The 12,758-nt window shown below is 31.1% G+C and overlaps 1 protein-coding gene across 13 annotated transcripts in view; it reads right to left on the reverse strand.

The window, feature by feature from the left end:
- Nucleotides 1–1,497: 1,497 nt before the first annotated feature.
- Rbm26 (RNA binding motif protein 26) overlaps nucleotides 1,498–12,758 on the reverse strand; it is a 75,985-nt gene continuing 64,724 nt past the window's right edge. For 7 of the 13 annotated variants that reach the window (XM_063246911.1, XM_063246915.1, XM_063246909.1 and 4 more), the window contains 4 exons: nucleotides 11,796–11,909; nucleotides 9,041–10,222; nucleotides 8,366–8,424; nucleotides 1,498–4,684 (listed from right to left, as the gene is read on the reverse strand). In XM_063246911.1, the coding sequence (XP_063102981.1) occupies nucleotides 10,133–10,222; nucleotides 11,796–11,909 (204 nt within the window). In that variant the 3' untranslated portion in view covers nucleotides 1,498–4,684; nucleotides 8,366–8,424; nucleotides 9,041–10,132. Of the gene's footprint in view, nucleotides 4,685–8,365; nucleotides 8,425–8,875; nucleotides 10,223–11,795; nucleotides 11,910–12,758 lie in introns of those variants that run through there. The other 6 variants (XM_063246907.1, XM_063246906.1, XM_063246903.1 and 3 more) reach the window with 6 other exon arrangements.

The following is a 12,758-nucleotide window of genomic DNA, read 5'->3' on the forward strand; positions in this document are numbered from 1 at the left end:
AAAAAAGTAGCTAAATCACAGAACCATCCATAATGATCACCAATAGATGAATAAAGAAAACATGTTGATACACAATGGAGAACTATTCTACCATAAAGGATAAATTTATCTGTAGGAAAGAGGATGCACCTTGAAAACATAATGTTCAATAAAATAAATGACACACAAGCTTAAGTACCACATGATTTCTCCTATAAGAAACTCACAGTATAAATAAAAGATAATAGGAATCAGGGAGATCTTTTACAAATGGAAAAAGGACCAAGCAATGAAGAGGAATGCACTAGCAGGAAAGGGGATGTAAACAGAATTTAGATGTGCTAAGTACATGTACCAATTTGTCACAAGTACAATTCAATGATGACTATAATCACTGTACTGCAAATGTGTATTAATAAAGCAACGCTGAAAACATTTTACAAAGGATAATAAGAATTATGGAGTAACTTACAAATAATGCAGGGCTTCTTAAAAACATTACCGAACTATATGCTATTTTAAAATGGTCATTTACAGATAATTGGCTATTACACCATCTCTATACTTCTCTAAAATTCTAGTTCCCCAAAATGAAACAGTATCACACACCTTTGTGTTTGACAAAGACAAATTCATTCTTTCTGAATACTTTTTAAGTGAAGGCTGACAAAACTCAAATCTGCAACATTCCACAGGGCTCAGCTACATACTTGTGTGCGTAAAATAATTTTCCTGTATCATTTAACAAAAATTTTTTTCTCAGCCAGATGTCTTTGATCTTTTTGTTTTGTTCATAAGTGTCAAGGGCCAAATACAAGACACATTATCACCAACTTTGTTATACACAGAAGGTATATTTGTAATGAAACACAAAAGAATATGTAGTACTTATCATTCAATACAATTAAATGACACAATCATGCTGAATCCCAGAAAACCAGGCCAAATCAAGAGATGACTGGGACGAAAACCGAGTTAGATACTTTCTGAAAATTTTCTGTTTTTGGAGGCTGACATTACACATATTTTATATCCAATTTCACTTTTTTTTGTCTTTTTCCTTTATATCGGTACCAGGGATCGAACTCACCACTGCCTGCTTGCAAGGCAGGCGCTTATGCCGCTGAGCTAAATCCCCAGCCCCCCATTTCACTTTTAATAACTATCACATTCCTTTGATATCAATAGTATTTTCATATTTATCATTCATGTTAAGAATCTTTGACTAACAAATGGAATAAACAAAAAGTTTCCAGCAGTGAAGAGGCAAGAACCAAGGGGTGGAAAGATGATAAAATATTTGTGTATATGAGAGAGAAGTCATTAAATTCAGTAATATACTGGAAACAAAGAAGACAATGTAAGAATGGAGGGTAAAGAGTAGGAAATTGTGCCATAATTTTATTGTATAAACAATTTTTAGAATTCTCAACTAGAATACCTCATGGATGCAAATCTTTTTAATTCCTATTAAAATAACTGATGTAAGATGCAGGACAACTCTGAAAACATTAACAGTTTTTTTTATTAAGATTGTTTTATTTTAAATTTTTCAAAATATAAAAATAATAAACATTATGGATATTTAACAAACAAAGCAACATAATTCAACTATAAATAATAAAAATGTTGACAAACATAAACATGTAAGCATACAAGAGTAGTTTTCTAGTTCAAGTTTTACCTTTTTCAGTTCAAGTTTTATTATCACTTTTAAAAATAAACAAAAAGCTGCTACAGCTTAACCAATTACTTTTGCTCCACGCATAGAGCAGGGAATTTTTTCCCCATACCAACACACATTCATGAAATGGGATACATATGGGCACAGGCGCTAAACACTGGAATAATCCAATCTCCAGACAAGATACCTTTGGTGTCTTTAGGTTCAACAGTTTACAGAAAAGTAATTAAAACAATGACAGAAAATTTTGTGCCACACAATATGCTCTGTGTCAGTCAAAAACAAGTTTGGGATTGTGAGAATCAAAAGCAGTTATCTACGAATGCTTTGCTGACACTTAACTGTATTCAGTAAGGTACTGGAAAAGAATTCTTAAGAGACAAAATAAAAACTCTACACATCAGTGAAAAACTTGTACACTGTAATAATATGTATTTTGTAAGTCATCAAATATTCTGTAAATATTTAAAGAATTACTCTGCCTCCTATTGGGATTGTTGATACTTAAGGTAGAGTAATATTGTATAATATTTTAAGACTAGAAAATCTTCTATTTAAAATATCAGAAAACAGCCATGCTGAACATATCACTTTTTAGATTCTGGTCAAATTACAACCCACTCATCAAAATAAGCTATTCTCTTTTGGGGGGAAGTTGAGCACAAATAAATGTACAGTCATTTTGTATCAGTTCCTTAAATTAAGAGGTGTTTCTAATGAGCTGGGCATTTTGCTTGACTCAGCACAGATCACTTTTATAATTATGCTACTAGATTAGAATAGATCACAAGCAATCATAGATTAAAGCCTAGCAAAGTCTAAACAACAGGTTCAAAAATGATAAGGAAAGGTTTTGTAGCACCATTGACTTTTTTCCTAAGACACTTAAGGGGTATGTTTCACTTTAAAGTATTATTTATCTTGTAAAACAAGACCAAAAATATTCCATTAATCTGTATTTTGAGCATAAATTTTTATAAACTCTATTAAAAAAACAAATATAGCATGACTACAGCAGCTAAAAGTGTAAAATGTAAGTATATTGAAAAATATAAAGATATATAAAAGGCTTCCATAATGCATTCATGCAGAGGTAAATCCCTTCATTTAATTACACAAGTGATTCTGTACAGTTACCTATGTACACAAAGCTCCATGAGAATATTATTCAGGGAATAAGAGTGCAAACCTTATCTTAATTTACCAATATATGAGAATTTAAATAAATTAATTGGCTCTTGTAGCAATCTTCAACACATAATTATATTAGGAAGAATGAAATTCTGACTTTTGCTTCGCAGCGCCATGTTCAATTTTGTTTCGCTTTGCTTGTAAAAGTATAAGAAACAAGATGACAAAATAAAGTTAAAGGTGATCACACATGGTCCACGTCTATTAACAATCAAAATGGTTTATGGCAAATATGGTATCTTCAGAAAGTATTTTTTTGGGTTCTAATATGTCATCTAAACCACTACTGTAGGAGCAGAGACTCTTTCTCTGAATATAAAAACTACCCAACTATTCCGGGGAAAATTTTATGAACTCCCTGTAGCTATCTGCTGGTGGATGAATGTGAACCTACAGAAAATCTTAAAAAAAAAAAAAAAAAAAAAAAAAAAAAAAAGCCTTATAGCCAACTAGGAAATATTACTTTTCAAACTACATAATTTTCTTTTAAACATGCAAAGTATAACCAATAGAGCTCAAAACAAATAATTTACATTATGAATGATATATTCATTACATTGTTATATTGTTCAATAAGGACACTCACAATGCAAACTCTGCACAAGAGAAGAGAAGAGAAGAGAAGAGAAGAGAAGAGAAGAGAAGAGAAGAGAAGAGAAAAGAAAAGAAAAGAAAAGAAAAGAAAAGAAAAGAAAAGAAAAGAAGAGAAAAAGAAAAAGAAAAAGAAAAAAGGGGGAAGGGGAAGGGGGAAGGGAAAGGGAAAACCAAAAAAAGTATGGCTGGATAAAATGAATTTTTTTTTTAAATCTAAGTAAACAGAAGCAGTGTAACTTGGATATTCCTAATATACTGAATATAACATATAACTTATCAAATGCCACCTAAAAATCTGGGAAGAAATACTCTACATCTATGAAAACATTTTTCAATGATGTTCTTTACAAAAAAGATAGTGAATGGATATTTAAAATGAGACTCAGTTGTACTTTTTAGAATTCTAAGCTATACTGCTTATAATTTGTGCATACACTTTTTTACAAGTTGAAAACCATAGTCTTTAACAATGTTTGAATTATAACACTCTCTCCTTGCTTTTAAGATTGTCTTTGATGTCTTGATTACAGCATGAAAAACTATATAAATTAAAGTATTCAGCATTTATAATCAAACCACAATTTATTGAAGTAAAAAAAATTATTCTCCTTGGCATGAAAAGCTAAAGACCAAAAAAATTGTGTAAGTAGCCTTGGCAATGAATTTAAATTAAGTATATTCATAAGAAAAAAGCAAGCTGTAATAGTGTGTAAAACATTTTTCTCATCATCTGTTAAAAATTATTTTAAGTGGCTACTCTGGTTCTAGAACCAGTGGCTACTCTTGGTCCTAAAACCAAAAAAAAATTAAAACAAAAACTTAGGTTTAACTTTTTAATTAGTTTTCTTCATTCTAAATTGTTCATGTTAATAAACACATTATCATGGCTTTACAGATTTTCCAGACACAATTATCAATTTGGCTGAGACGGCATGTATCTCTTATTAGGAAAAAGAGACATTATCTGTTTCTTAAGATGCTTTTAAAAAACAAATGGCTACAAAGGGGAGAAAACATTTATAGTAGGTCACGCAGGGGACATATTTGGAGTGGGTTATATGCTTAGTGAAGTGTAAATATAAAATGCTAATTATAGCACATGTAAACATCTACTCAAATGGATAAAGAGCAAATAAAATGATAAAATGATATCATCATTAACAGTTGTCTCCAGACAGGAACAGGTCTTGCTCTTGTAGTCACAAAGCTAATTCAGGCAATGATGGTCTCTCTCTGCTGGAAAAAGAGAAAGCTATTAAAAAAACTTTGAAAATAGCAAATAAATCTATAACTTGAATCACGTCCTCTCCAACTTTTCTAAACATTAAAACAAAATCTATTTGAGAAAGGAGTCACAGTTGCAGACAAATTACACATAGGATCAAATTTGGGCTAAATGATTTTAACAAAATCTCTCTCCAGCAGGCTTCATTCGCAAAAATCATAGTACCACAACATGGCTATGACTGAACATTTTCAGCTATGAAATCTAGTAACTGGTAAGACAGTATAAATTTTTGTGAAGGTATGGGCAGGCAAGGAATTTTTCAGAAATCATAAATAAATTCCAAGCTATTCTAAATAAAATAAAAGCAAAAATACTTGTCTTAAAGTTTCCCAAAAGATTTCAAAACAGTTGAAAAGTGTACCTAATTAAGCTCCATATAATGTTTCAAACTTTATTCTATACTAAACACCAAAATCAACAAAACAATTTTAAAAGGGAAGATTCACTTGTCTGTGAAAGAAGGCTTACTCTAGATAAATAGATGAGTAAACCAATGAAATAAATAGAAAGGGAACAATTTGGGAAGAAATAAATAGAAAAAGTTGACACACACAAAAAGAGTAACTAAAAAAAGAAAGGTTTTTTTTCTTACACTGAATGATGCAAATACTGACAAAACTGCAAGAAAGCTGCTACCAAATTAGGTACCACACTTTCATGAGTAATAACTGACTGTGGCAATCATGTTGACCAGGATTTCTTTCTTTCCTACGACTTCTAGGCAGCTATTTCAAAATATTATATTTCAGCTGGTAAGTGTACAATTCTGAAAGAAGAAAAATGCAACTAATCTTTCCTAAAAGCCTATACACATGCCTTCCAGCAACTAGCCAGTCTAAGAAGTTAACAAAAGTTCCTCCTGTCTGGGAAAAGGAATTTTCTGTCTTACAAATATTTCACAATAGTGATTTAATTTTACATTAAATTTCCATTTTTAATCTATAGGATTTTTAGACGAAGCCCTGAGAGAAAGATCAGTAAGTGAACTAACTTAGTAATCCAGATTTCCTGCAGAACATTTTTGTTTGAAAGGCTAACAGACTTCTATAAAAGCTAACAAAAACTTACAAAAATTTACATAAATTCTAAGACTACTATATTATCTGAAATGGGGGAAAAAAACTATTTTCCCCAACTTCATATCTGTATAAACTCTAAAACAGTCATTGTTACTTCAACATCGAAACAAGCAATTGTTTGCTTTCTTTTTGAACCCTTATATCCAACGATTGGTGCTTCAATTAAATACAGACTCTCAATAACCCCTAATAACAAGATATTTCCTTCAATTAAGCTTGGCCATACTTGCTACATGTAATCAGTTTAAAACAGTTGTCTTTACAGTACACTACTGATAAGGTTACATTTGATCATATTACAATAAAACAGAATCTACAGAATATTCTCCCATTCCTACAATATGTTTTCATTAAATGGTTTGGCATCAATTAAATACTTAATTTTTAAAATGTTACAATTATCCAATAACATTGAAAGCAACACTACTCAAATCCTAAAGTATTGAGTATAATCCGTAAAATGACAAGTTAACCATCCCAAGGTAATCCTAATCAATTTTTCAATCAGTAGTATATAATTTCCCTCAAGTTTTCCTGTGAAGTAATACCTATGTTGTCCTCAATCCTTTTTCCACTCCCAATTCAGGCTACACAGTCTGGATGTATACAATAAATCAAAAACCTTGTTTGGAGAACTACAGAATTACAGTGATATCTCAGTTCACGAACACTTCTGTTGTGAACAATTTAGTTTGCAAATAGAAGCATTTGTGAAAAACGTTTGTTTGCAAACACCACACTGAGTGACAAACAGTACTGTCACCATCTTTCATGTGTGAATTTTAACATGGCCATCCCTTCCAGAAATATGGAATGAATTTTTATGAACTAAGATACCACTCTAAGAGTTTCTTGTAGCTACCACAATGTAAAAGAAAAGAAAAAACATAGGATTTAAATTCCTATTTGGGGGAAAATTCATAGAAACAAGAGGAAAAGTAATAATTGGTGAGAGGGAATGCAAGTGAACACCACAGTTAATCTATAAAAGTTCAACAGAATCTGTGCCAGCAAATGCAAGCATTTGGGAACACTATATATAAAACCAAAAGACGTAAGAATTATCACAACCAAATATAAATTGTTTCCAATGATAAGATTACGGAAACAGCAACAACAAATAGAGAACTGATTTAGATATGTTAAATTATTTTAGATCAAACACTATTGTAGCACCAGAAAAACTACAGAGATGAAAGGGGATCTTAAAGGTCATCTAGTTCAATCCCTTTCATTTTACAGAGAAGGAAATAACACTAGATAAGGTAAGAGATCTGTTCAAGGCCACAGAATTAAAGAGCCACAATCAAATGGTCAATCTCTTAACCCTTGTCTGGTTCTCCATATTAGATCACCTTTAGACTTTACTCCAAAATATAGTGTCTTATCAAATATGGTGGAAATTCCAGTTTCTAAGACTACCTCTAACAGTACCTGTAATCCATCAAATGGAAAGCTCAGTTGAATCAAATGGTTAGCAAAAAGTTCTCAAAGGACTGAGGAGATTCTCAAGATTGATTCTTCTGGGAAACTGATAAGAATTAACAAGGGAGGTAACTGTCACCTCATTATTGGAGATTTAACTATACATTCATTCATTATTTCATTCAACAGACACCTGAGTGTCAACGTAAGCCAGGCTTTACGATAAGCACTATACAGGTAAGATGAATAAGACATGGTCCCTTTCCTAGAGGAGCTTGGAATGTAGTGGGGAACACACATAAAAACCAGATAAATTAGTATACAACATAAGTATTTTAACAGAGATATGAACAAACTGCTGTATTAAGAGGGAGTTGAAAATATGAAGTGCCTCGTGACCAAGAAGCCTACTAATCTTGTGTAGTATCTTTGAGGCAATAACTAGCATGTCTATAAACACATGTTATGCTCAATCAAAATGAGGAAGGAGGCAGCAATGCAGTTAAGAGAATAAAAAGTTGGCACTGAAATCAGAATGCCTCTGTTCAAATCTAGTCTTTCCACTCACTAGTTATGACTTTGGGTAAGCCACTCTTATTTTTGCCAGCCTAAGTTTCCTTATCTGAGGGCCAGGGGTCTAGCTCAGTGGCAAAAGCATCTGCCTGGCAAGTGCAAGGTCATGAGTTCAATCCCCATTATAAAAACAAAAACAAATAAGGTTTATCTGCAAAATGGTAGTTAACAATTAAAGAGCTACCTTAAATTTTGAAAAAAATATGAAACTACATGTACATTACTAATATTTATTTGAAAAACAATAGCAACATAATACTGAAATTTATAATTAAAATGTAGTAATCTTATAAAAGTGTAAATCGGAACCTAATGGTGGTCTGGAACCAAACTGAAACACAATGAGTCTTTTGATTCATTCAAAGCAACATGGCTTACAACACTTTAAATTCTAGGTTATTAAAGAGAATTCTAGCCTAGAGAAAGTGATTAGCTATTTATGGATGGTAATTCCAGTTACAGTATAAGGCTAGAATTATTAATCAAATTACAGAGCCAAAACCATCATGGAGATTTAACTGGCCTTTGAAAGATTTACTTTCTTTATAATACCTGTTTGGTGTAAAGAGAAGAAACGTGAGCCTCTGCCAATTTGGCACCTTTCACGACTACTAAAAAGAAAAGAAAACAAACTTACCTAATGAATCAGAACAGCACATAGTCAATATACAAGAGACTACATAAAAATATAGCATGGATCTACAATTTTGAGTAAAGTTAGGATTCTGACAACTGAAATCTAACTTTGAGATTTTAAATATAAATGTGTACCAACTAGAAGTCAAACACTCCTATGAAATAGTACAACCCTGAAGAACATACAATTTTAATCCCAACTGTAGGCAAAAATAAGAAAAAAAAATTATATACACGCTACTCCATTGCCCAAAGTCTATGATGGTGGTGGGAGAATAAAGATTTTGATTTTGAAGACCCCAATATGAAAGGAAGTGATATTTTAATGTGCCTTATAAAAATATTATCACTATAATCTCAAAAGAGGAAGAAATACTTGCAACACTTGCAATGATGGATTTTGAGAAATATAATAATCCCCCCTCATTCTACAAAGAATATATTTATTTCCTGAAAACTGCTATATCAATTTTCAATGATCATGTTCACTTGCAAGAGAAATCCACTTAAAAATCACAATATTGTTGCAAATGTCAAAGACTTTTATACAATAGGAAATGCACACTTAACGTATCAGACTGGAACACTTACCAAACAGTGTTTTCCTAAAGTAGTATCTATAGTACATGTCTTTATTCATACATCTTCAAATGGTCAAGTTTTCTCTCATACATCCAAAATGTAATATGATGTTTTCTTATTCACCAAATGTTAGCTCTACTTGAAGTCTGGTTCCAAACTAATCAGCCTGCTTTTAAATTTTAAGACATCTGTTGAAAATTTATAGGATCAAACCAAACTGAAGTGGTATAAATTTTAAACATTGGACTGTACATTATTATTATAAAGTTACCAGTAACCATTATTAAGAGTAAGTTAGTGATTATAGCTCCTTTTGTGATCATTGGGGGAAAGGGTACCGATCACCATCTGGAATGGTCTATTTAGTATTTATTTTTTTTTCTTTTTTTCCTTTTTTTTTTTTTTTTTTTTTCAATCAAGGAACATTGTCTTGGTCTTTTTTTTTTTTTTTCCACTGCTTTTTCTTTTTTTCTTTTCTTTTCTTTTCAAGAGACCATTCCACTTTATTTTTAACATCCAGATGCATAAGGGCTCATATGTAAAGCAGTCATACACCATTATCATTAAAACCCATGTAGTAAAATACATACACAAGTCCAACAAAAAGGCTAATACATAGTAAAGCCTAAGCATACTACTATGTAATATTATGAATACATAACTTGGAAACTTCAGTTAGGTACTATGTTAGCTATTCATTTTTGAAAACATTCATCAAGATTTTAAATGCAAATTCATTCCTTATTTGGACTAAAACAAAATCTAAATTATAACAAGTGTTGGGTCATAAGTTTTCAGACCTATTCATTAAATTACAAAGAACCCAAAGAATTCTGTAATGTTCAGTAGAAGTACGTAATAAAAACATTGCATATGTTCTAGTGTGATGTCTTTAGCAATTGTTTACTGAAATAAAATGCAAACATCAATCTTTTCAAAATACAGGATCAGAAGGTATTTTTCTTCTCTTTTGTCTATTTGAGAAATCCATCTTCATCACATTTTACCAAAAATTGTTTTACAAATATGTAAAAGTACATTAGATAATACTAATGAAACACAGGTAGAGTTCTAGCATATGTAGATCAATGATCAGTCAAATCATCTTCTCCAAGAACGAGATTCATTGTCCTCTTCTTCTTCATCATCATCTTGAAGTAATGAATCATCCACCAAAGACTCTTCCTGAAACTTTAGGTTAAAATGTATTTAGGAATTTACCCAAAAAAAAAAAAAAAAAAAAAAAAAAGAAAAGAAAAAAGAAAAACAGGTGACACTTTTAAACACTGATTTCTGAGTTGAATATAAAAGGTCTTAATACTCTAGCTAGAATATTAAAGAAACAAAAAGCAACCTTTATTCAAGGACTTCTCTATAGTATCTACACTACTGCTTGCATGAAACTCAAAGAAATGTCAAATTAAGACTTTGCACATGCCATATTTTCTGACACTAACAAATTATGCCATCTTTTATCCTTCGAAATATTTCAACACTTGTTTAGAAAAAGAAAACCAATTTTCTCTGACCTTAACTCTGAACACTGAGTTAATGAATGATTTTGTATAAAATTCTACCATGATTTGTTTCTTTTCTGCTATATGCACATTTTCTTTTACAGCATTCCTTTCTTTTCCCCATTTCTTTCATAAACATTTCTCAGACTGCTTGTCCAAACTTTTCAAAATACCTAATACCAGGAGCTCGCCTGCTTTTCTCCCCATTTTCAATTCAAACTCCTGGAAGGACAAAGGTATAATCTAAAATATAAAATGACAAATCATGTATATGAGTTTCAAAATACACATTTTATTCTTGCATTTAACTATGGATATGTATAACAGCCTTCAAGCACTCTTCAGACAAAATGAAGTGCTATTAAGAAAATCTAACAAAGGGAAAACAGAATCATTTGGTTTCTTCACCTTACCTTTATTCAACTTTTCTTTTTTTTTTTGTTTTTTAATAATCAAGCAAAATAGAGTTGCTGACTTTTAACTTTTTGGTTTGAAAGGACTCTTTTTTTAGTTTACTGTGCTATATATGCTCACACCTTTCAGTCATCTACCTAACAGCGGTTATGAAGAAAAAAAAAATTCTACTATACTTATCTCCTAAAGTTTATGGTCTGCCTAAAATACCTGGCCCAGCACTTGGAGATAGAAAGCTATTCTATCCTTTAGGGCCCTGTTCCACTGTCAATACCTCCCTTCAAGAAATAATCATTTCTTACACAGCGCATTGTTCAAATCTTTATTCAGCACATTAGTCTGCCTATTAGTTTCTGAAGTATCTGTCATCATCCGCCTTTTCAGATTATAAGCTCCTTGATAACAGGGACCGTGTCTTATTCATTTTTGTGCCTTTGACAGAATTTACTATGTAGCAGGCATTCATTTTAATGAACTAAAACAAGATGAATTAAAAGAAAGCTAGTATGTTAAAACAGCAATTGAGTAGAACAGATACCTTAAAACTCAAAATATTGCAAAATTTCCTATGAATAAAAATCTAATGAATATTATCTTCTAAGAGAAAATGAAAACTGTGCATGTGTATATGTATGTGTGATTTTCATATTTTCTTTTTGATTAGTAATCAATAGTTCTTCACATTAATCCAGAAAACTTAAAAGTTTATCTGTCTGAAATAAGGTTCTGGAATAAAAGTGTTATGTCAAAAATCACAGCCTTTAAAAAAAAACCCATTTTATGTGTACACTATGAACAATTAAAGGCAAGAAAAAGTGGAAAACAAAACATACTTCTTCTTCATCAGGCTCAATTTCTTCTGTTTCCACAGTTGAAATATTAGTTATTGGTTTATTCCATGCCAGTTTTAGATCCTGCCCTTTGAAACGAGCTCCATGAAGTGCAGCCTAAAACAATTAAGAACATCAGTGTATAGAAAATTAGTAATTTCTGAAGGAAACACTTTAATAGCTAACCTCAAATGAAGATAACTAATTTCCTTTTAGGTTGTTATTATCATAACTTATTTTTTATGACCTTACTTCTAAAATCAGACTAGAGATTCCAAATACTTTTTTTTTAAAAAGCACAATTTCTCATAATGGAGCAAAATTATTTTATTAATGATGAACATTTGACTAAGCAAAATATATTTAAAGGTTTACAATACAATGATAAATATTGATTCTAATCCCAAAGCACTTCAAGATCTTGATAGCAGCTTCTAAAGCAATGTTCCAAATTAGGATCAATAGGCTAAATAAATTGTATTCCTTTTTAACTGTTAATTTACAAATGATATAGTAACTATTAACTAGAAACCTTTAACAGAGTAACTTTGTATGTAAAGTATCACATTATTTTTAAGTAATGTCAGTAATCATGTCTTTAATAAAATATTTGCTAGGTCACTAATACAAAATATAAATCTCTCAATGAACTGGGGAGGGAACTAAAATATCCTACTGAGTGTAGAGTAATTTCTACTACATTCTTGTAACTGAGTATGCTGATCTTCGGAACATTCAAGTCAAGTAAATGCTATATCAAGTGGCTGATTTAACAACAGTGCATTCAATTCAAAGTAATGTGAATGAACATACATCATCTTAGCAGCATACCTAAATAACTAAGTCAAAAGATTTATAGTACAATCTCAAAGTACAGTATAATGTGAAATGTAGAAACAATTACATGTTCAATGACATCTAAACAGGTGTTGTGATATTAAAATCTCCAGATATAAATTTTCAATA

Source organism: Cavia porcellus, unplaced genomic scaffold, assembly GCF_034190915.1.
Source record: "Cavia porcellus strain 051 isolate PalLab524CR breed Dunkin Hartley unplaced genomic scaffold, mCavPor4.1 scaffold_4, whole genome shotgun sequence".
Classification (NCBI taxonomy): Eukaryota; Metazoa; Chordata; class Mammalia; order Rodentia; family Caviidae; genus Cavia; species Cavia porcellus.